We start from the raw sequence: 23,858 nt of genomic DNA, 5'->3' as shown, positions 1-23,858 counted from the left end.
TTAAGGATGCAATCCTGAGAAGAAACATCAGTTATGGGCATGTGTCATTATACACAAACACAAATTTTTCTTTTAATGGTATTTGTAACTCTGTTGTAAATAATAAGTGCCATTTATTGAACGCTCATTATGCTACTTGCACATGTAACACAGTTGGCACTTCAGAGGCCTCTGTATGTAATTATCAAGGTAAACATTAGAAGCTCGAGGTGACACATTCCACTTACTATAAATAACTGATTATTAAGTATAGCAAACTCTATTTTTTGTCCAGTATGGTAGCTAGTAAACTCACCAGGATATTCTTAAATTCCCATTTCTATAAATAAAGAATAAAACAGTGATGATTATAGTAATAATTATAACAATAATAATAATATCCATCCTTTATTTTATATTTTCTGTTTGCCAGGCACTGCAAATTGTTTCACGTACATCATCTCATTTAATCCCCTCTACAGCCCTTTGAAGTAAGTTTTATTAGCCAGATTGTTACAAATGAGGAAATTTAATCTCAAACTGGCTTGGTAGTTTGCCATGGATTACAGCTACTAAATATCAGATCTAGGATTTTGATCCCCTTTCCACTAGGCTGTATGGTCCAATTTAAGCTATTCTATTTCATTTATTCTGATAAAACTCACCTTTAGAACTACAGTCATAAGTGGATTGGCTATTACTGGCTTTCAGTGAGCATCGTCTTTTTCTTCTTTTGGGTTTGTGTTTCCATACACCTCTAAAGCAAACCATTTAGTCAAAATGATCTGCCCCCAAATACACTATCTAACATAGCTGACCCTTCTTTGTTATCCATTCTTTACCAGAAATAAGTTGTTATGATACCCACTAACAGTAACTATATTTAATTAAGACTTTGGTTCATGAGGCCTCTCATTTTTGGAGAACCTTTTGTTGAGCAATATAGCTAATTTATAGCATGTGATGTCATTACAACATCCAGAATCTTTTATTCTTTTCCATATGAATAATTAGCCTACCTCATATACCCACTCTGAGTAGTTCGCAATAACTTTAAGTAAAAAGCAACGAAAGACTGGAATAACAAGCCTTAGGGCTAAGCTTTTTTCTTTTATGGTATTGTGAAAGAGACTAAGTAGAATAATACAGATTTATTCCATTTGTAAGAATGTAGGAGAATACATAATTAATCCTGTTTATAAAATGAAAAAACGCAACATATGCAGCAACAGGAACACATCATTTTGAGCAGGTCTTTCTAGAACAGACATTCCATATTGTGTTCCTCCTTCCACAGTCCCTGCCGTCACAATCTGGTGGGCTTAGCAGTTGCTGCTGAGTAAGGGAGACAGTCTCTGCTAGGAGATCTCTGTGTAGCCAAAAGACACAGCACTTGTCTAGAAACAAGACATAATGTATAAAGTAGACAACATTTCAGCATTTTTTGCTGCAGTGGAGAGATTTCTTAAGAATCACTCTGTTCATGTCTATTGTAACATTTTTTAAATCAGAAGGAAGTTTTGGAGTGGATTTTTCTCTTCAAATTAAGATTCTTTCCACTGTGATTGAAGAATTTGTCATTTCTACATCTGACAAAATGTCCACAACTGAATAGGAAAACCTGTTATTAAGAATTGCAGTCCATTTTGATGAAAGGCATCTAATAATCCAGACCATGTTTAATTCTCCATTAGAAAAAAATAATAATTCTTCATGTCATTTCACAGACCTATTCTACTGTAGTTTTAAAACTATACCTGTCTCTTTTCAGCCATGACAGAAACATCATTCATTCATTTCCAAGTCACATTTTGAGTGCCCTCCAATTTCTGGAGTCAGAGAGTTTCTCTGATGTTGTGGGGCTTTCAAACAAATTACAGGGGGACAGATACAAACCAATGTATAAGAACACATTCATGGAATCATCAGTAACATATGAATGTCAGTACAGGAGTGATTCAGAGTGAGGTGCGATTTCATAGGAATGACAACTAGTAATAAGAAACTCTAAGTCAGTGAAAGAGGCAACAAAGAGTGACAGGAAGAGAAGGGGAGCGTGTTCCAGACTCAAGAATTGTAGGCCCAAGAGCCATGAGTTGAAAAACAACAGAAAGGAACAGAATGAGAATCAATATGAGTACCAACACTTATTTGGGGGAATCATAGGAATAAATGGTTGATGGAAATACTTGAGTGTTGGATAGAGCAGCTTAATTTCAATTAAATAGTTTTTGGTTAAGGTACATTCCAGAGAAGAGACATCTAAGGAAAAGAGGATAATGTGACAGGTTTTTCTTGGGAGCTGAATTGGCAGAGGGGACCCGAAGCTCAGAGATGGTGTCAGGGTATGAGGTGATAACATTATACTGTAAAATGGAAATTTTCAAGCAAATTTTAAATTATTTCTATCAGAAAAATTGGCAAGGTTGGTAATAAGTTGATCAGCAGGACAAGTTTGGTGCAGGCCAAGCAGCATCCTTGTGCTGATAAATATGTCAGGCTTGCAATCCTAGGCTGTTGGGAGAATCAGCACGTGTCGGTCCTCGAGAGGGGCTGGGCCGGCAGTTGCTGTGTCTCGCAGGGCAGCAGTGCGGCTTGTAAGTGTTACAGGGGAGCTGTCACCGGAAGAGCCAGCTGAAGAGGCTGTCTATTCACCTCGTTACATAGACAGTAGGATATTAGTTTACAGTAGGTGGGCATAAAGAGATTAGATTTACAGGACGCGAACAAGATTTAAGGGTTAATTCAATTTAGTCAAGAATAATAACTTCTTTTTTTCAACTAATTTTATTAAAATATCTTTTTAAACTGTATGCCAGCCCTTGATCCAGACATGGAGGATAGAGGGGGCACAGAGGCATGAGCTCTGCCCCTGTGGACTTACAACATAACACAAGGTAAAGTAGGTAAAACTTTGAGAGTCAGACAATTCCAAAAGGAGGGTAAACACTGCAGGAAGGGGGAGAGGGGCCTCAGTCAGAGACACGGGAGGGCTACAGTCACAGGAGAGACAGAAAACCAAGATTGAATTAAGGATTCAACAAAAGAGAAATTTGAATGTCATAAAGAGAACGAGATGTCACCCTTAGTATTATCAGAAACATAAAAAAATTGGAACCAAATGTCCACTAATAGGAGAATTTTAATTAAAAATTATGAAATATTAGGTAACCATTTTAAAACGAAATAGCTATATGCATTGATGTCTATAGATATCTATTATGTATTAAGTAAAAAGGGAAGTGCAGAATTAATGATCTCATGTTTATACAGTAAGGAAGGCATATAAAAAAATACACTCACACAAATACGTATGTTTGCATGTGCATAGAAACAGGTCTGGAGGCCTACCCACCAAACAGCTCTTAGTTGTAGTTCTACCTGAGGAGCAGTATCGAGGGGTAAGGAATAGGGACTTTCAGTGCATACTTCGTATATTTCTCTGTTATTTGTATTTTATTTAAAGTGGGCATGCATTTTTTATAATTAAATTTGTATTGAGATAACTGTAGATTCACATGCAGTTATTAAGAAATAATAAAGAGTCCTCTTCTGAGACTGATGATACAAATGTTGGATCTTCTGTTTTTGCCCCACAGATGCCTAAAAAGTTCAGTTTTTTAAAAATTGTTATTATTATTATTTTGTATATTTTCTCTCTGCTATTGCCATTGGATAAACTCTATCTCAAGATCATTGATTCTATTTTCTGCAAAACCTTTCTACTGTTAAGCCCATCCTGTGACTTTTTTTTATTTCTGTTATTATATTTTGCAGTACTATTATTTCCCGTTGATGAATGCTGAGATTGAGTTCCATTAAACCCTGACAGTAAGCTTCCTGGAAGTCAGGGAAAAACAGGAAACAAGAATCATATGTCTCCCTAAATGAAACACAACAATTCTCAGGGATGTTAGAGAATTCCCTAGACTAGACCCCAGGAAGTGTTCCTAACTCTAGGAGGCAGGCTGCAAGGGTAGCCGTCAGGATAACTAGCAAGAACATTTGAATGTATTTCTACATATCTCTTGGAGGGAAATGTAACCCAAAAGGAAATCTAAATCTAAAAATTAGTCATTTTTAAATTACAGCCCCCATTGTCACATTTGACAAGGATAAATTTTATTACTGAGGGAAGTAGAAAGACTTAGTAGTGAATTGGGGAAACTGTTTAGTTCCATAGAACCTCCCAGTTCTGAGAGAAAATAAATACATACAGTATGATGGCTTAAAAGTATGTATGCCTGCAGTCACAGGGGGGCCATCAGGTGAGAAATTGGGGATCAACAGAGGTGAGGCTTAGAACCTCACCCCCCCCTGTTTTGAGAGAAATCTTCTGCATCCGTGGATGTTTTGTTGCCCTTGTCTAGCTTGGATTAATACTTAGTCTATAGGCACACACCTGATCATCTACATTTGCTTTCTCTACAGCACTAAGCTATGTTTTTTCTACCTTTATCTTTCATCTACCTACCACTTCAGCATTTTATTAAAAATAATAATAATAATAAGGGAGAAATGTGGGATTCACATATAAATCAAGTATAAAAATCAAACGAATATCTGTATTTGACCTGATTGTTTATAGTTCATAATGTGTGATCAAAACCGAAAGTTTCTGTGATGACTGCCCTTGTACTGTTCACCACGTAAGAACTTATTCACTATGTAAGAATTTGTTCACCATGTAAGAACTTGTTCGTTATGCTTCAGAAGATCGGAGACTGATGAGAATTAGGCTTGGGGTGAATTAATGACTGTGCATTGAGTCCCCTATACAGAATTTTGTTGTTAACAACCATTTGATCAATAAATATGAGAGATGCCCTCTCAAAAAAAAAAATACTAATCATCTGCTTTTATAAAAAAAAAAAGTATGTGTGCCTGTATATGCTGCTTAAGTTAGTATCCCAAGGGTAGGGAAGACCCAGTTCTCTTAATTAAGACACTCCATGGCCTGCCAGTTCTTTGAGGCATGGCTGTCTACAGGCTTCCTGGCCAGAGTTGCAGAGAAAGAGCACACATTGGCCAGTTAGACAGCTGAATGAAATTACTGTATATGATAATCCAGGCAGAGTGGAAATCATTGTTGAAGAGAAAGAGTTAGGGGTGGGGGTGGTGTCTAAGCTTTTACAGTGGGGAAATTCAAAAGGAAATCATGTTGTGGGACTTACTTGGAAAAGTGACTCACTGAATATGGTTTTCACTGGGTGGCCTTCTGGATGGAATGAGTGGGAGGATTTAGTTGGGGAGAAAGTCATTAGGTCATGGTCTAAATACACCATTTGGAAACAAGCAAGAATCATTTATGAGAAAGCAGACTATGGTCAGTGGTGTCAAAAGTAGGAGAAAACATAAGAAGCATGAGAATGAATGGGGACAGGGGTGGGAGTTGGAATTTTTAGAGAAACTGCCATCCAAAAGAATTCGAGAATGGAATCAAAGTTGTAGGGAAAACACAGGAGGAAAGTACAGAGGGACATAGCTAATGTTCTAAGATGAAATGATCTGTGACAAGTCACCTAGAAATGGGACATTATTGGGACTATTGTTGCCAATAAATGTTGTCCGGTAAAAGGAATAGCTGAAAAGTGCCAAAGAGATAAAGGAAGAAATTGTGGAGGAGGAAGTAGGACCACAGGCTTTAGGAAGAAAACTGAATGTGAGAACACAGACCTCTCAACAAGAGGCGAGGTGTGAGATACAGAGCTCCAGTAGGCTTTGTATTTTGAAAGGCAGACATCTCTCCTTCCACTATTAAAAAGGAAGATGAGAATATGAATGTGCAGATGGCATCAAACCTTGATACACTTAAATCAGAATTTTATTTTTCTATACCTTAATTTCTCTGCAGTGGCCTATTTCGATTTGGTGAGAGAACGCTGAAGCAGTTGAAGATTCTCCATCTTCCATTTTCCTGGTCCCCATTCCTCACAGGCCACTGCTGAGGGACCCCTGCTTCTATCTACCTGCCAGGTGCTCTGTGATTCTTCATGACATGCACAGAAACCATGGTTCAACTTTTCTGCCCACCACAGCTCAGGAATCTCTCAGGAATGTTCCAGCCAGCAGTGTCTGCCTAGATAGACACCTTCAGACATTCGCCCTCTGGAGTCATGCTTCTTCCTCAGAAAAAGTGCTACCCAGAACGGCTCTTACATACTTCTACCCGGAAGTGACACACAGCCTACAGTCCGTTGGCCCCTAGTCCTGTGGCCTCCCCTACTCAGAAGGGGTGATCATGGATCTTCCATGTACCCAGAAGGGGAGAAGAAACAGCTATTGATAAGCACAAGTAATGTGTACCACTGCTTGGCAAGGCTCTGGGTACTTAGTGAAAAACCCGACATCACTTATCTTTCCATCACGGAGTTCTCCATCCAGAGTGACATGCTGCTGGGGAAACTGTGGAATCTGTGAAGAGCCACGTTTCTGCCCAGGCAAGGCAAGGAATTAGATGAAAGAAATTGCATTCAAAAAGTATAATGTTATGTGGGAAAATAGCAAAGGGTAACAGTTTAGTAAAAGCGGTAAGTATGGAGAACTTAGAGATTCTCAATAAATATTTACTGAATGAATGCTAAGTGAGGAATAAGAAGATATTTAGTTCTAAAAAGCTAAATGGGAAAGGCAACAGCAAGAGAACAGATATAGGAAGAAAAAACACATGGAAACAGTTTATGCTTTTCAAATGTTCTGAATAATATTTGGGAATAAAAGCTGTTCCTGCTATATCTGCTGCTTCCAGTAAGCCTGAAATATTTCTGCAATGGTCTCTTCTGCCATAGTTGGGCTGCTGAGGAGTGCGTTTCCAGCCAGACTGTTTCATTCTTATCAAGTCAAGAGAGTGGGAATTGTTAGGAAACTTGGACTCCGACATCTTCTAGAATGTTTTGTGGTAAATCAAGTTTACTTGATGGGCAGCTGTCAAATGTAGAAAGGTCACAGAAAATGAAGAATTATACTACTATCAACCCTGAAAATGTTACAGAGTTAAGCAAAAATCCTATGAATACATTTTTATGGCAGAATATTAGGGAGGGCTGGTTCCTTAAAAGCATTAAAATTATTTATATTTTAAAAAGCCTTTATTAAAGAAACAATAGAAAAAGTGAAAAAAAAACATTTATAATGCCACCCCCAGGGATAAACCCTGTTAACATTTTGGTATAGTTCCTTCCAAACTTTTTCTAGGCACACACATCCATTTGTCTTACAAAAACAAATCAATAGTATGTACTACTCTCTCACTTCCCTTTTACTTAACAGTGTTTCTTGGATAATTTTTCCATGTCAGGAAATATACTTCTACAGAATTATTTTTAATGGTTACATGTTACTGTATCATATGAATGTGCCAAAATGTATTTCCTTGTCATCCCATTAGATTGTTTACAGATGGTTACCATTATAAACAATGCTGTTACAAACATACTCTAGCTGAATTTCTGTGCACCTATTTGTTATTTTATGGGGTAATTTTCTGAATTGAAATTACTGATGCAAAAGGTATATACATTTTCAGGCTTATTATGTACAATACCAAATTGCCCTCTAAAATAGTATTTCAGTTTACATTTCTACCAGCAATGGATAAGAGCAGAAGAGTATTTAGGAGCCCATAAGTCTACAAGTATGGTTATAGAGAATTGAGTATATTACTAAATTCGGGTTTAATATTGATAACTGTTGGCAGAAAGGGGCATTCCATATATTATTTCTAACGCCTACCCATCCTATATTAAGTACTGTATGCTAAACACCTCCCCATCCTATATTAAATGCTTCATGCTAAAATAATGAGAGCTTCAAATCAGATTTCTTACAAAAGAATATAAGACAGATTCATACATTCTGCTAAATATTTGGGCACACTTCAATGATCTAATGTTAGGTGATTTCCTACTTTTCTAAAGAGTAAACAGAAAAATCAATTATGTGAAATAAAAAGTCTTCTTATAATATATAAACTAGTTTAAACATAAATAATCCTTGAAAGCACATACCCTGTAGAATAATTTTAGAAGTATGCCCTTTTCCCACCGTTATATTTCACGACACAGTTTTAGTCCCACTCCCTTGCCATGCATTCTGAACAGTGACACCTTTTCAGGCAGCTGGCGTGTTTCCACCACCTGTCGTCTGGAATTCAGTCTAAGCGGTTTGGGGCACAAGATTTGTGAAGCTGTGTGCTGCCATCTCGGGAAATCTTTCCCCCAGCTATAAAAACCCACTTACGACTCATGATCTCCTGTAACCACTTACTCTATTACATTTTTTAGTGATCTTTAAAATATTTGTTTTCAACAACATCCAGCACTTTGAATTATTAGGTCATGTCTCCCAGAGTAATTGCTAGCTCGGTATTAAATTCCTTTGCTTCCATTTTCGCCAGTCCCATCAAATGCATGGCTGCTAAAATCATCCAGGACTCTCATCAGTTGGCATTGTTTCAGGTTGATGCAGGGTCCCTAAACAGTACTTTTTTCAAAATAAAGTAATTGAGAGAGTGCAGTATTATGAAAGACTTTATAACAACTTTAGCATAAAGTGCCTCTTTTTTCTGAGGGATATTTCTGGGGAAGAAGAATTGTACCTTGCATTTGTGCATATATTCTAGTTTAAACAGAAAGAGAGGGGACTCATACAAATACCTTGTGCTCTTATGCAAAGTGATTATAGAATATGAAAAGCTTTTGTCCACCTATAAAAAAAAATCTAAAGAAATGGGTGAACTGCTTTTTTTTTTTTAGTTTAAATGAGTTGAATATTTTTTAATCTAAAGAACAGTAGGATTGTAATGCATTTATCTTGCATAGAAACAGTGGAGATAGAAACACATGGAGACTGCTGTTTTGAAAATAACTCACATTGGAATCTTTGAGGAACTACAGCTTCTACCCCATAAAACCACCTCCCAACCCCAAATCACATCTATTTTTACTTGACACAAAACAAACAAACAAAAAAACAGCAGGAAATATTTAGAATACATATTCTTTTGGGGATCTCTAGCCAAAATTTTTGGAACTCAAAATGAAAAATTGCGAGAACCGAGTGGCTAGATTTCCCTATAGTGTTACTCCCTCTTTAAGATATATTCTTTTTTATTGTTTCCATTCTTTCCATCTCTGTTTTTCCAAGAGAATCAGACTAAACGAATATACTACAGATTAGGTGGCAGCTATTTGTTTGATACTGTTGATGATAGCATGTGGCGTTTTCTATACTTTCAAACTCTTTGGGGTCTTTGTTCTTGCCCACAGCAGTAAGTATGTATGGGAACCATCGAGACACTTCCCAGTGGTACATGTATGTAATATGCATCAACTTAAAAAGCAATGAACATTTTGCCATTGCTTTCTTTATTATCTGAAATAAGTCAAACTGAGAAATAGCTTAAAATAAATGGTTACAGAACTGTAATTCTATAAGATCTTGTAATTCCATAAGATTATACATGCTGTTTAAAAATGTTAATCAGAAGATGCATTTGTTTTAATTCTTGATACTGAAAATATTGACTGAATTGTGAATTAACACATTTAGGGTTGCAGATGTCATTTTTCATAAGATTTCCTGAATGATGTAATTTTCATATTTCATATAGCAGTTTGATCAATTTACAGATTTATTTTACATAATTAGTTGGTAAATGAGAAATTCAATTGCTGATATATAACTATTTCTCTGTAATATAAAAAATAAGTTAAAATTCTGAATAATAAATAAAAAACAAATATTTTGAAGACATCTGGTCCACATCTGTCTGAAATAAGATAATTTAAAACAGTGTAATTAAAAGCAAGAAATACTGAAATATTCACACCTTAGAATGTAAAAAATAACTCATTCCATTTTAATGTGATTTCTGGAATTGGTGAATGTTTTTTATTTTAGTGTCCTTTAGCCTCTCATTCTGTCATTACAAAGAAGACTGACAAGCTAAACAAACAAAAATAAGCCATGTTTTTCAAAGCCTCTACTAAATGAAAGAATTATCTTTATTACTATTCCTTTATATGTTGACTAACCTCCACTCCTAAGTTGATACTCAGGAGACTTAGACTCAGGCCTACTCCCTTTTGATGTATTTATAATTCTGCATTCAATTATTTAAAATGGGAGATTAGTGAGAGAGTCTGTAATCTCACTCCCTAAATTGTATGTTCCTTGTAGGCACAAAGGGGCTCAGTAAATATGAGAGGAAGGTATTCAGATCCACAGAAATGAAAAACATCTTTGGTACATTCTCATGATCAGTAGAGAATTGTCCTTTGAAGACTGGTCTTTTCTTTTGTTAAAAACCCATGGTAAGTGGAAAATTAACCATTTTAAGAGAAAGGGAAATACACTAGATTTTCTACAGTCTGCCCCAAAATCTATCTTGTATTTCTCCTTTAATAAAGGAGTTAGAGTTTTCCTTTAATAAGAGGCTGCAGAGCCTCAAGATATCAATAGGACTGGGTTTTGAGCTATGAGAGGAAAGTTAGAGTCATGAAAATATTCAATGCTGATGCTACAATATAAGTTTATTGGGGAAGATCTCTGCTTGGGTGCCAGAGGCTCCCAGACCTAGCAATAGGCCACAAAAGGAATTGATACTGTGAGAAATGAAAACACCTTTCCTAACACATATCCTAAGGTATCAAAAATTATATTTCTGTGTTTACTTCCAGGGAACATGATAAAGATCCAGAGAGTTTTTTTAAGGTACTAATGCATCTTAAGGACTTAGGACTCCATTTCCATGTGTCTGTCCTTGGAGAAACCTTCACAGATATCCCAGGTATCTTTTTTGAATTTTCTAATGTGTATTTTTATAAATGACACAAGCTCTACAACTTCAGTATTAATTTCCATGTTTCCCTTTGTTAGAATAATCAAGATGAGCACTGTTAACCAAAAGATTATACGATGGCATTAAAAGTGTGATTCAATTAAAAAAATACTTAAGTAAGCATTCTTTGATTTAAGTTGAGAACGTGAAGTCATCTCTTTTATCAAATATAGTTTATACAATGCATCTTGATGTAAATAAAATATATTGCTTTAGGCATCTTAACGCTTAAGAAAAGTGGGAATTTGTAATTGGATATACAACCTCTCACCTCTGGGGTTACTGGTTTGAATCCTACTCACATTGGTAATGGCTGAAATACATTACCATCTGTTAGGTGCCTGTGTAAAGCAGTTTGGCACCAGACTTGCAATGTGGAGTAGACCACTGTCTACATCAGAGTTGTCATTGGTCCACTCCTTTTTATTGATGTTGAGGAAACAAAACAAAACTCCAAACCTGATAGCAGCAAATTTTCTCATCCTTAATGCTGCATAGTGCCTTTTCACAGCCATTTCCTTCACCCTGGTCCTCAGTAGGCATATTTGCATCAGTAAAGTGAGCATCTGAACCCCTTTCATGAGCACTTATGTGTTCATATTTTTTTAACTGAGGAATAATTGACCTACAGTATCATATTCACTTCAGATGTACAACATAGTGATTTGACATTTGTATAAATTGTGAAATTATCACTACAACAAGTCTACTTACTGTCTGTCACCTTACATAGTTACTACAATATTGACTATCTGCCCTGTGCTGTATATTACATCCCCATGACTTACTTTATTTTATAACAGGAAGTTTGTGCTTCTCAATTCAATTCACTTTCCAACTGCCTGTCCCGCCTTCACCTTTGGCAACCACCAATGTCTTCTCTGTATCTCTGAGTCTGGATTTTGTTATTTTGTTTGTTTTGGTTATTAGAGTCCACATATTCATAAAGTCATGCAGTATTTGTCTTTGACTTATTTCACTTAGCATAATACCGTCAAGGTTCATCCATGTTGTCACAAATGACATGGTGTCATTTTTTATGGCTGAGTAGCATTCCAGTGTATTTATAACCACATTTTCATCATCCATTCATCCATTTCATGGATACTTAGGTTGTTTTCATATCTTGGCTATTATAAATAATGCTACAATGACCATAAGGGTGGATATATCTTTTCCATTAGTGTTTCCTTTTTCTCAGATAGCCAGTAATGAAATTGCTGGATCTTACAGTACCTCTATTTTTAATTTTTTGAAGAATCTACATAGTGGCTACACCAATTTGTATCTCCACCAACAGTGTATGAGGGTTCCCTTTTCTCCACATCCAGGCCAACACTTATTTCTGTTACGTCTTTTTGATAACAGTCATTGTGACAGGCATAGTAAGATGGTATCTCATTGTAGTTTTGATTTGCACTTCATACTCCCTAGTCATGTTGAGCATTTATTCATGTGCCTATTGTCAATCTGTATGTCTTCTTTGGAAAAATGCCTATTCAGATTCTCTACCCATTTTTTAATCAGATTATCTGGGGTTTCTTTTGTTATTAAGTTGTATGAGTTCTTTATATATATACTTTGGATATTAACCCCATATAAGATATATGATTTGAAAATATCTTCTCCCAATCAGTAGGTTGCCTTTTCATTTTGTTGATGGTCTCCACTGTGGAGAACCTTTTAATTTGATGTTGTCCCACTTACTTATTTTTACTGCGGTCCTTTCCTTTAGAGTCAGACCCCAAAAATTCACTAAGACCAATGTTGGGGAGCTTACTGCCTATGTGTTCTTCTAGTTTTATGGCTTCAGTTAGTTCTTATATTCAAGTCTTTTTTTTAATCCATGTTGAGTTAATCATTGTATATGGTGTAAGATAGTGGTCCACTTTCATTCTTTTGCATACAACTGTCCAATTTTCCAGAGACCATTTAATGAAGAGACTGTCTTTTCACTTTGTGTATTCTGTATCCTTTGTTGTAAATTAATTGACCATATATGTATAGGTTTATTTCTGGGCTCTCCTGTTTATATGATCTGTGTATCTGTTTTTATGCCAAAATCATACTGTTTTGATTCGTTTTTTAGTATAATCTAGTCAGGGAGTATGATTTCTCCAGCATGGTTTTTGTTTCTCAAGATTGTTTTAGCTATTCAGAGTCTTTTGTGACACCATACAAATTTTAGAATTATTTGTTCTAGTTCTGTAAAAAATGTCTTTAGAATTTTGATAGGAATTGCATTGAATCAGTATATGGCTTTGGGTAATGTGGACATTTTAATATTATTAGTTCTTTCATTCCATGAGCACTGATTATCTTTCCTTTTACTTGTACCTTCTTCAGTTTCTTTCATCAGTGTTTTATGGTTTCCAATGTTTAGGACTTTCACCTTAAATTTATTTCCAGGTGTTTTATTCTTTTTGATGTGATTATAAATGGAATTCTTTTCTTGACTTTTCTTTCTGTTAGTTTTTCCTTAGTGTATAGAAATGTAACAGATTTTTGTATATTATTTTTGTTTCCTGTATCTTTTATTAGTTATAACAGTTTTTTGTAAGATTCTTCAGGATTTTCTATATATAGTATCAAGTCCTCTGCATATAGTGACAGGTTTACAAATTCTTCCCATCCAATTTATATTCCTTTTATTTATTTTTCTTGCCTAATTGCTGTAGCTAGAACTTCCAGAATTATGTTGAATAAAAGTGGTAAGAGTGGACATCCTTGTCTTGTTCCTGATCTCAGAGGAAAAGCTTTCAGCTCTTTACCATTGAATATAATGTTATTTGTGGGTTTATCATATATAGTCTTAATTATGTTGAGGTACATCCCTACATACACACTTTGCTGAGAGTTTTTATCATAAATGGATGTTGAATTTTGTCAAATGTTTTTTCTGCACCTTTTGAGATAATCATATGATTTTTAACCTTCATTTTTTTAGTGTGCTACATCATACTGATTGATTTGCAAGTCTTAAACCATACTTGCATCCCTGGAATAAATCCCACTTGACCGTGTTATAGAATCCTCTCAATGTATTATTGTATTCAGATTATATATCTTCTGCTGAGGATTGTTGCATATGTTAATCAAGGATATTGGTCTGTACTTCTCTTTTTGTGTAGGGTACTGTCTTTTTTCAGAATTAGGTTAATGCTGTCCTCATAAAATGAGCTTGGAAGTTTTCCCTTCTCTTCAGTTTATTTTGGAAGAGTGTGAGGATAGGTATTTAAATCTTCTTTGAATGTTTGGTAGAATTCACCAAGAAAGCTGCCTGTACCTGAAATTTGTTTGTGGGGAGGTTTTTTTTTTTTAATTACTGATTCAATCTCCTTAACTAGTAATCAGTCTATTCAGATTTTCTGTTTCTTTTTGATTCATTGTTGGAAGATTGTAAATTTCTAGGAATTTATTCATTTCCTTTAGATTGTCCAATTTTCTGGTGTTTTGTTTTTCTTAGTAGTCTCATATAATCTTTTATATTTCTGTGGTATCAGTTGGAACTTTCGTTTCTGATTTCATTTATTTGAGCTCTCTTTTTCTCTTGGTGGATCTTAGCTAAAGTGTCAATTTTATTTATCTTTTCAAGGAACCAACTCTGAGTTTCATTGATCTTTTCTATTGTCTTTTTAGTCTCTATTTCATTTATTTTTGCTTTGATGTTTTATTTCCTTCCTTTTCTAACTTTGGGCATCATTTGTTCTTCTTTTTCAAGTTTCTTTAGGTATAAAGTTAAATTTTTTCTTTGAGATTTCTCATGTTTCTTGAGGTATCTTGTATTACTATGAACTTACCTCTTAGAACGTGTTTTGATACATCTGATAGATTTTGGTATGCTGTATTTCTGTCTTCATTTTTCTTTAGGTATTTTTTATTATTCTTTCAATTTCTTCTATAACCCAGTAGTTTTTCAGTAACATGATGTTTAATTTCCATGTTTGTAGTTTTTCCAGTTTTATTCTTGTAATTGATTTCTAGTTTCATACCACTATGGTCAGAAAAGATGTTTGATATGATTTCAGTCTTCTTGAGTTTATTGAGACTTGTTTTGTCGCCTAACATGTGATCTATTCTGGAGAATGTTCCATATGCACTTGTGAAGAATGTGTACTCTTCTTCTTTTGAATGGAATGTTCTGTATGTACTGCTAAGGCCATCTGGCCTACTGTGTCACTTAAGTCCAATGTTTCATTGTCATTTTTCTGTCCAGATGATGTACCCATGGATGTAAATGTGGTGTTAAATCTCCTACTAATATTTTGCTGCTGTCAAGTGTTCATATTTGTTAACTCTGGGTGTTCTGCATTTTGTTTAATTTTAAATGTACAAAAGTTTGGAAATTACCTCTGCCATTGTTCTTTATGGCTCTTAAGAACCATTAATGTTTACTCTCCCTTAGCAAGTACTTCTTGATTCTTGTACATTGCTAGGAACTACACCCAGCCTGTACCTCAGTACTTCCGTCTGATGTGGCCCATCTTCTACTCTCTATCCTTATTGATCTAACTTGCTTTTAGTTTCACTAAGGCACCAGGCATCTTTAGATCTTTGGATAGTTGCCTGTTTGTTGCATGAAATTTTATCATGGTCTTATAGTACCATATATTTTTACTTTATGGTGCTTACCTAGTTCCTAATTAATAATTATGTATAAATTTTTATCTCACTCCCCTTACATACACATGCAGTTACACACTAGAATATAGGTGCTATGAGAACAGAGATTATGTTTATCTTGTTTATCACTGTCTATAGAGTAGTGCCTAACACAATGCTGGAACTCAGTGAAGATTTGTTTTGGATAAATGGGTAAAAATAATGTAAACTTCCTTCCCTCAAGCAGTTTATAGTTTTTTCTGAGGAGAGAACACTTGTGGATAAACAGGAAACAGAGAGTGAAACACAAGATAATATGATTACATATTAGTACATATACATGTGACTTAGAGTAGAATGTTAATTGAAAGCTAGAACTTGAATAGCCAAAGGATTAGGATATTCCAAAAGAGAAATGACACAGGCAAAGCATATAGAAGCAAACATTTTAGATATTGTATTTAAATGGGAGAACAATTTCTGTAATCAGTGCCATGAGATCACTAATCTAAGTAGAATAGGAGAAGCTGCATGCAGATCTTAATAAATGATACGTACTTTACATAGTTATGGTAGGATCAAAGTATGGAGAATCTTGATAACCAACAGAGATTAGGTAAAGGTAAGAAAGGAAACTAGAACAGGGAAGAAATATGATGAAACATGTGTTTTAGGAAGCTGTATCTTGCAATGATGTGCAAGCAGACTCACAGTAAGACTACCATGGTAATCCAAGTGTGATTCTGTGAGGTGAATCCTGAGAAATTAGCGAGAGGGCTGTATGAAAGAGTCTTAAGAAAAATATAGAAAAGAATTTGGTAGCTTCAGAATTTTCTTCTGATGCCTGAAGAAAATGTAAGAAGGAAAATATCAGCTCATTTGCAAAGCTGGTGAGTTCAGTTTTGTTTGTGCCAACTTTGAGGTGTTTGTGGATGGACTGAGAAAAGTGGCTGGAGGAAATCTCTGAGCAGAATCCTCCTTAGCAGTTTTATTATTGGGTGGTTTTAAGTCATCACTACAAAGCAGACTAGGATTTTACTCCCAAGGTCATGATCTTGGGGTCATAGTCCTCCCTCCCACACAGTAACACTGAGCAGTATGGAGGGTTGAAAATGGGATGGCGAGCAGTTAAGGGCCCAAGAACTGAAAACTCAGTAATTCCGGGTCCAGTCTTATACTCACTTTGGCTTCACTTCAGCATATACTTACTGAGCACTGTGGAAGGGAGTTCCACAGGGAACAAGACTCAGTCTCCACCTCTAGGAAGCTCTCTAGGTAACAAGTACCTAGGATACTTTGAAAAAATTAGGGAATGCTGTTGGAGGCCATAGGAAGGGGCATCATATTATCTATGTACATGCTTCTGTTACTCCCAGTCTCAAGTGGGGTTCCTTTCTGCCTTAGCCTCAGGTCCATCTTTGTCATTTCAAAGGGGAATCAACTCTTTTTTATGTCTCTAGCACCTTACCTTACACATAGGAGGAGCCCAGGTTGTTGAGTGGATGAATGAGCCTGGTAATTTTCTATGTTGTGGTCCCAAAAGGCCACCTTGCCAGTCTTCACTGCAAAGTTTACTAAAAGGCCATTCTGTGTATCTTCAGCCATCCTTATTATCATTCTGGCTTCACAGACTCTTATACAGAACTTACTATATTCCAGGCATTATTCTAAGCTATTTATAGATATTAACTCTTTAACTCTTCATAACAGTCTTGTTCAGTCTATTTCCATTTCTCTCAGGTGGGGGAATTGAGGCACAAAGAAATTATGTAGGTAGTACTTACAGCCACTATCTATGTTACTTTTCCATGTTCTTGTTTTTTGAACAAACTGTTTCTCTAAATTGAAACATTAATTTTTTTCCTAACTGAACATCCAGCATTTCACAAAAGGAGTTCCGTCACAAACATATTTCTCATTGACTGTTGTCTCTTCTGGTTTCTACCATGGCATATCTAAAGCCCATATTCTAAAACCAATGTATATCCTGTGTAATATCAGCCAGAATTACTCTCAGTGCTCTTAACATTTTTAAGGAAGTTGTTTTCCTGTAAATCAATGCAATACTTACTATTATGCTATTAGTTGATACTATTTATTGAAAGTTTGCTCCTTAGTTGTCCTTTGCCACGTTATTTAGTGTGATGATCATGATAATCCTAATGGAGCAGGTACAATTAGCCCACTTGATAAAGAAACTGAGATTCTGAAGGCTTAAGTCACTTGACTGCCTTGTCGATAAGTGAGTTGAGCTTTTCTCTTTCGCATACAAGCCTAGATGTAGTGGAAAACCAAGAAAGGTTTAATATGTGACTGGAGGACCATTAAATACTCATTTCCCTTCTTTTTTTAAGTTGAGGAATGGTTTACATATAACATTATATATGTTTAACATATACAACATGTAAGTTTGATATATTTATGTATTGCAATATGATTACCACCATATCTTTAGTTAAGAACTCTCGCATAACATAATTGTCATTTCTTTTTTTATGGTAGGAGCATTTAAGATCTAGTCTCTTAGCAATTGTGAAGTATATAATACAGCATTGTTGACTGTAATCACTGTGCTGTACATTAGATCTCTGAAACTTATCCTTCTTTTAGTTGCAAGTTTATTCATTAAGTACTCTTTATCCAGCTTCCTTCTCCTTCCCTCACCACAGAGCTCTTAGGGAAAGCTAGCATGTCTGAATGGTTACATTCATGCTAATGTGTTTTAGTGCCCTTTTTGATGAAGCTAACATTAAATTTCTTTTGAAAATGTCAAAATGGTAACGGAGAAACTTTGTAGAGTCTCCATACTGTTGATTATTTCCAAGTATGTGGATTATGCTGTTGCAAGGTTTTTATAATCCTTTTTCTGAAGAGTAGTAAGTGTAGATTTGTGGTTTTAGTTTATAGCTACCCTGTTTGTAGTGTTTTTGTCTCATCCTTTTATTTTACAAAAGAGAAGGGAGATCTGGGACAGTGACTGTTCCGGGTCCGCATAGCTGGGCACAGTGGGTGAGATGGGCAGTATTTACTAGCAAGGTTAGGAGTAGAACCTGGGAGTCGGTCTGTACATCCTTACTCTCTTCTTTTGTGTTCAGTGTTTTTTAAACATTTACTTTGTGCAAAGCACTCAGCCAGACATCTAGGATAAAATGGTGGATAATGCTGACATGTTCTATGAGGTTTGCAACTTGTAGCCCCAGGCCAGTGCTTTATTTATCACTTACTAGACGTTCCTTAAAATCGTGGGAACTGACCTTTCTTGAGCACTTAGCATGTGCCAGGTACTGGTCTAAGCCTTTTATGCATTGCTTTATTTACTCTTTACAATAGCCCTGTATTTAGGCACCATTGTGGGTACCATTTACAGCTGAGGACAGTACGGCACAGGAAGGCTAGGTCACTGGCCTGAAATCATCCATCCACCCAATAATGAAGCCACCGTTCAAACCTTCTCAGTCTACCTCCAATGCCATTGTTCAACCTGTACTCTGTGTAGAAGTCCACAGAATCATTCCTATTTTACAGATAAGAAAGAGATGATATGGTGGGAAATTACTGATCACGCATGTGGAATCTCCATTTTCTCTGATAATCTCTTTGCAAATGGAAAGTTTAAAAAAAAACAAACACAAAACCTCAAATTCGTTTACTAAATTTCTTGCTCCTGGGGTATTAAAGTGAGTTCCCTCTTCTTCCCTCTGTCTTCATCAAAATAAAGATGTCAAAAACAATATGAAGTGGAAAGATATCCCAAACAATACTTGGCATGTATTTAGTATTCAATAAATATTATTGAACAAATGAAAGAATAAATTTGGTATAAAAGAACAATACAACTTACATGCCTTATCAGATGTATAGAAACCTTCATTAAAACGATTTCCAAATACTAGAGAGTAAGTGAATAAAAATAGAATAGAGAACCCTAAGACTTAAGAGAATTCTAGGTGGTTTTATATTATATTTTCTATTCTAGTGGAGGTGACCTTGATTTAATATAAATCTATTTTTCAATCTGTTTCTCATCTTTTAGTTCTTATACCAGTCAGAATAAGCTGAGTTACACTAAGCCAACAGACAGCCTTACAGTCTCAGTTTCTTAAAATACATAAGACCTATTTCTTATTCATGCTCTATGTTTATTTGTTTATTGCCAGTGGGCAGTAGTATTCTACTTGTGATCACTCAGGGACCTTTGTCGATAGAGAGACCCAATCAACCACTTTCTCAAACATTGCCAGTTACCATGCCAAATGGAAGAGAAAGTAGGGGATCTTCCCACTAGCAATTTGTGCTCAGGCCTAAAAGTGACATAGGGTTCTACCCAACTGATTGGCCAGAACTTGTTGCAATGCATTGTCCAACTATAAGGGGAGCCAGGAAATGCAGTCCTGCTTCTAGCCTAGAATGAGGGAGAGGAGAAATATTTGGTGAACAGCACTACTGACCACCGTGGCTCTTAGTATAATACATCATGACCTGCAGCTCATCAAAGAGAAAACCAAGCCTACCCTAGATGTCTGCCTTAATCTGGGTGAGTCTAAGCCCATTAAGTAAAGAACTCTTAACAAATGGTAGAGTATTTATTGCCTATAGTCTTCTTGTTAGAGACAACCCAGCTGATGTGTGAAGATACTTCTAGCACTGTGTCCTGTAACTCCCTGGGAATGGAGTTCATCATCACTTACAGTGACCTGGGAAAGCTTACAGAGTCAGTAAGAAGTGGTTTTGCCCTCTACTCCCAGGAGACATTTGGCAATATCCAGAACCATTTTGGTTGTTACCACTGTTGAGGGGAGGATGCTGCTGGCATCTAGTGGGTTGAGGCCAGGGATGCAGCTAAACACCTTACAGTGCCCAGGACCTCTGCAACAAAGACTTATCTAACCTAAAATGTCCATAGTGCCATGATGACAGACTGATTTATACGGTCAGAAGGTCAAGTTTGGGACTGGATCCCATAGCTTTCTAGATGAACCCCTGTTAATCCATCTATTCAATCACAAAGGAAATGATGAGAAAGGGAGATGACAATAAAACCACCTGCCCTGTCAGTTCAGTGAGTTACAGTTAGAATGTTAGAACAATCAGATAATTCAGAGAGAAGTGTTTTCTAAACTACTGTGGAGATTTTATTTTAAGATTCATGGACTTCCCTTCAGAGTTTGTATTTGGAATGAATATTTAATGCATTTTGGATCCAAAGAAGGCATTAATGATACTGAACCTTAAGAGTTCATTCTTGCTATTATTTTGATTATTTTTAATCCAGAAAATTTAAAGGTCATTCTGCTACATAAAACATCCATCAGACTCCATGTTACAAATGAACCAGAAAGTCTAGAAGCTCCTCAATGCAAATATTTTAGTTTTGGTCATTTTTCCTGACAGTTTCATATTGTCAGCCCTTGAGATGGTTTTTTTTTAAAAAATAAATAAATACTTAAGATATCAAATCAATGGAATGTGTTTGTATACTTAATAACTTCCTGCAAATGATAATTCTAAATTTTTTTTTTTCTGTGAAAAGCCACAGCCTTTCAGTTGGGTTCTTCTGTAGAAATGGAGAAGGAGTTTTAGCTTTAGGCATCGGTGGGGGAAAGAGGGCGAAAGGTTGCAAGGAAAGTTAAAATCTGAACTACATTTTTGGCAGACAGAAGTCTTTCTGGTTCACCTTTAATTTGAGGTTAAGAACAGTATGTGGAAAGCTTCTGGTTAGTATCTGACATGACAATGGTTATTACTATGATCTTGGCACATTTCTGATCCTTAGCGCTGGAGTCAAATGTTGGATAATTATATAACATTTCCATCCCCTCCCATCTCCTTGTTCACTCAGCTCTCAGCTACAATCTCATTTTTCGCAGAGCAGCTATCCTGAGGGGAAATAGTAGAAAGATTTTAGGAATACAAATAACTTATATTACATTGATATAAAGGTATAAAATTTTGCTACAAAGACAGCCCAACAAAAGGAAAGTTATTAGTGCATTGATCAGTGTTAAGTTATAAGATGATTATATATGAAATGAAATAAATGTGACACTAAGAGTGAATAAACTCATTCTCTCTAGACTGTACCATTCCTCAAACATACTCCTTTTCTTTTTAATTTTGTAACTACTCATTCCACTAACATAGAAGTATTTTTTGAGCTCCTGATGTGGTCTGGCACCATTTTCTGGATAGCAAGAGGGGATAGGTCCCTCTAGAATCTTACTTTGTCTAGGAAGCAGAAATGTTTTTATAATTCCATTTCATTCCATTACCTTTATTTTGTAATATTTTCAAATAGTTTGAATACATTATTTCATAACCCTTACAGCAAACCTAGTGATTAGATAATGTAATAAGTATTTACATCCCCAATTTATAGCTGAGGGAAATTATTTATATTGGCCCCATTTAAGTAGCTTGGATCTGAGGAAGAATCTTAGTAAACAGACCCACCTTCAAATGATTCTTAGAAATTCTTATGTATACAGTCACTTTCCTAAGACTATGACTAAGAAAGTCAGTTTCCCAAGAATCTGATTTAAAATTGAAGTCTTCTGTCTCCCAGTCCTACTTTGCTGTAAAAAACACTATGTAATGGGAAAACAAGGGAGATTCAAAAAATGTAGACACATATGCTCCTCACAGTAAAGAAAAAATACTGTATAATAGAAATGACAATATCTCTTAATTTATGAATTTAACAGGGTTCCAGTTTAGATGCCAGAATACTCCTCTATATATCTTCACAGAGTAGTTCTAAAATTCTTACAAAATATGTCAATGAATGGCAGGATATCAGAGAAATCACTAACAAAAGAACATGTCCGACCAGACTCAGAACATATACAAAGTGATAACTTTCGAAAGAGCACAGATTCAAAACATGAAAGCAGAAAAGTGGACAAAAAGAATTCAGAAACAAACCCAACAGATCCAACAAGCTTAGGGTAATAGAATTTCATATACATATCCTGGCTCTAAAATATAATACTTTCAGCGAAAGCAAGAAATTGAGTGAAATAACCTCTGTGCAACAAAAACAGCAAAACAAAAAATTCATATAAGAAATTAAGTATAGATTTTAAATATATATTACATATATAAAGGTTTGCAAAAGCATCAACATATTATTAGTACAATAACATACCGACCTCTTACTCTTTACTGCACACAGGCGAGGCCTTTTACTCTGGCATCTCAGTATCACTACAGTCCTCACAATAGTTACAGTTACTGTCCCCTATGTAAGGCAAAGACACTAGGCTTAAGTTACACAACTTGCCCAAACTCACACAGCTGATAAACAATAGAGGTGGTGAGAATTGAAGAAGTAAATACTAAATCAAATTTCGGGGGAAAAAGTCTTTAATTCTGTCAGTAATAAAATAAATGTAAATGCAAATAATTTATGACAGAGCAGTTGCATTGACCAAAGCTGTAAAAGTAGAGGCATATCCCAGGCTTCGTTCTCTTTTCCTCTGGGTCTTTCCCATTCGTTGCCCTTACCATCAGGGACTCTGAACATTCAGGTGGTCTCCTGGCCTCTGGACACTTTGATATTCACTTCATGCATCTACTGCTGTCAGTGTTCTTTCTAAATCCAGACCATCCAAGAGAATCACCAGAGTATAACAATAATAGGAATGTGTCTCACAGATCTTCTGCACGATGCACTTAAATGTCCTTTGTAGCAAACAAGGCTCTTCAAACTCTGACCTGAGCATAATCCCTCATGAATTCCAGTTCTCTTTTTTCTGAATACATCTGTGCCTTTGCCCACCTCTATGCGTTGTGTTAATTTGTGACCTAAATTCCTCTGCCCCTCCCCACAGAGTCACAAGTGTACCTTTCTCCACCTGGCAGAATCCCAGCTCCAGGGGAGCTTCTGTCCCATCCCTTCCCCTTCCCTTCCCTCCGTACTTGCTCAGGGTACCTGTTAACTCCATCAGCTGCAAAGCACACACCACATCACAGTATGGTCATTTGCCACTTGGCCGCTGTGGGGGCTGTGGAGTAACTGACCGGAAGACACTTTGTGGGTGAAGAGTACAACTTCTGAAAGAGACAGCTACACAGAGGGGGAGTCAGCAGCATGCCCCATCAGAGGGGCAGGCTCCCCTGGCCCTGGTGCCCCAGATATCCCTGACGGGGTGAGGGTCCGGTTCAGTACTTGAGGAGCTCCCTCTCCCCGTCGCAGGAATGGGTTCTTAACTCTGCCCTTGCGCTTGCCTGAGTGCTGAGGAGACTCACTAGACGCAGGTTCTGGTGGCAGCTCACTCCCATTCCTCCCCTAAACATTCGGCCTGCTTGAAGGCTACTCCTGCAACTTCTATTAATGGAATATTTATCTTTTCTACTGAAACCAAAGGGTTCAGTACAGCTCTCAAGGCAAGATCAGTTATCCATCCTACCAGGGGGAAGATCATGAAGATACTATGTT

General features: G+C 36.3%; 1 protein-coding gene across 17 annotated transcripts in view; it reads left to right on the top strand.

Moving 5' to 3' along the window:
- The window catches only part of GTDC1 (glycosyltransferase like domain containing 1), a 352,224-nt gene that overhangs the window by 312,324 nt on the left and 16,042 nt on the right, over positions 1-23,858 (top strand). For all 17 annotated transcript variants that reach the window (XR_012133380.1, XR_012133381.1, XR_005061974.2 and 14 more), the window contains one exon: positions 10,659-10,768. Coding sequence is in view for 14 of the 17 variants with exons in the window: in XM_073241398.1 (XP_073097499.1) it covers positions 10,659-10,768 (110 nt within the window). In the remaining 3 variants the exon portion in view is untranslated. The remainder of the gene's footprint in view (positions 1-10,658; positions 10,769-23,858) is intronic.

The sequence above is a fragment of the Manis javanica genome, chromosome 7 (genome assembly GCF_040802235.1).
Source record: "Manis javanica isolate MJ-LG chromosome 7, MJ_LKY, whole genome shotgun sequence".
NCBI classification, from domain to species: Eukaryota; Metazoa; Chordata; class Mammalia; order Pholidota; family Manidae; genus Manis; species Manis javanica.
The sequence above is the reverse complement of the archived record's forward strand: the minus strand, read 5'-3'. Positions and strand labels throughout refer to the sequence as shown.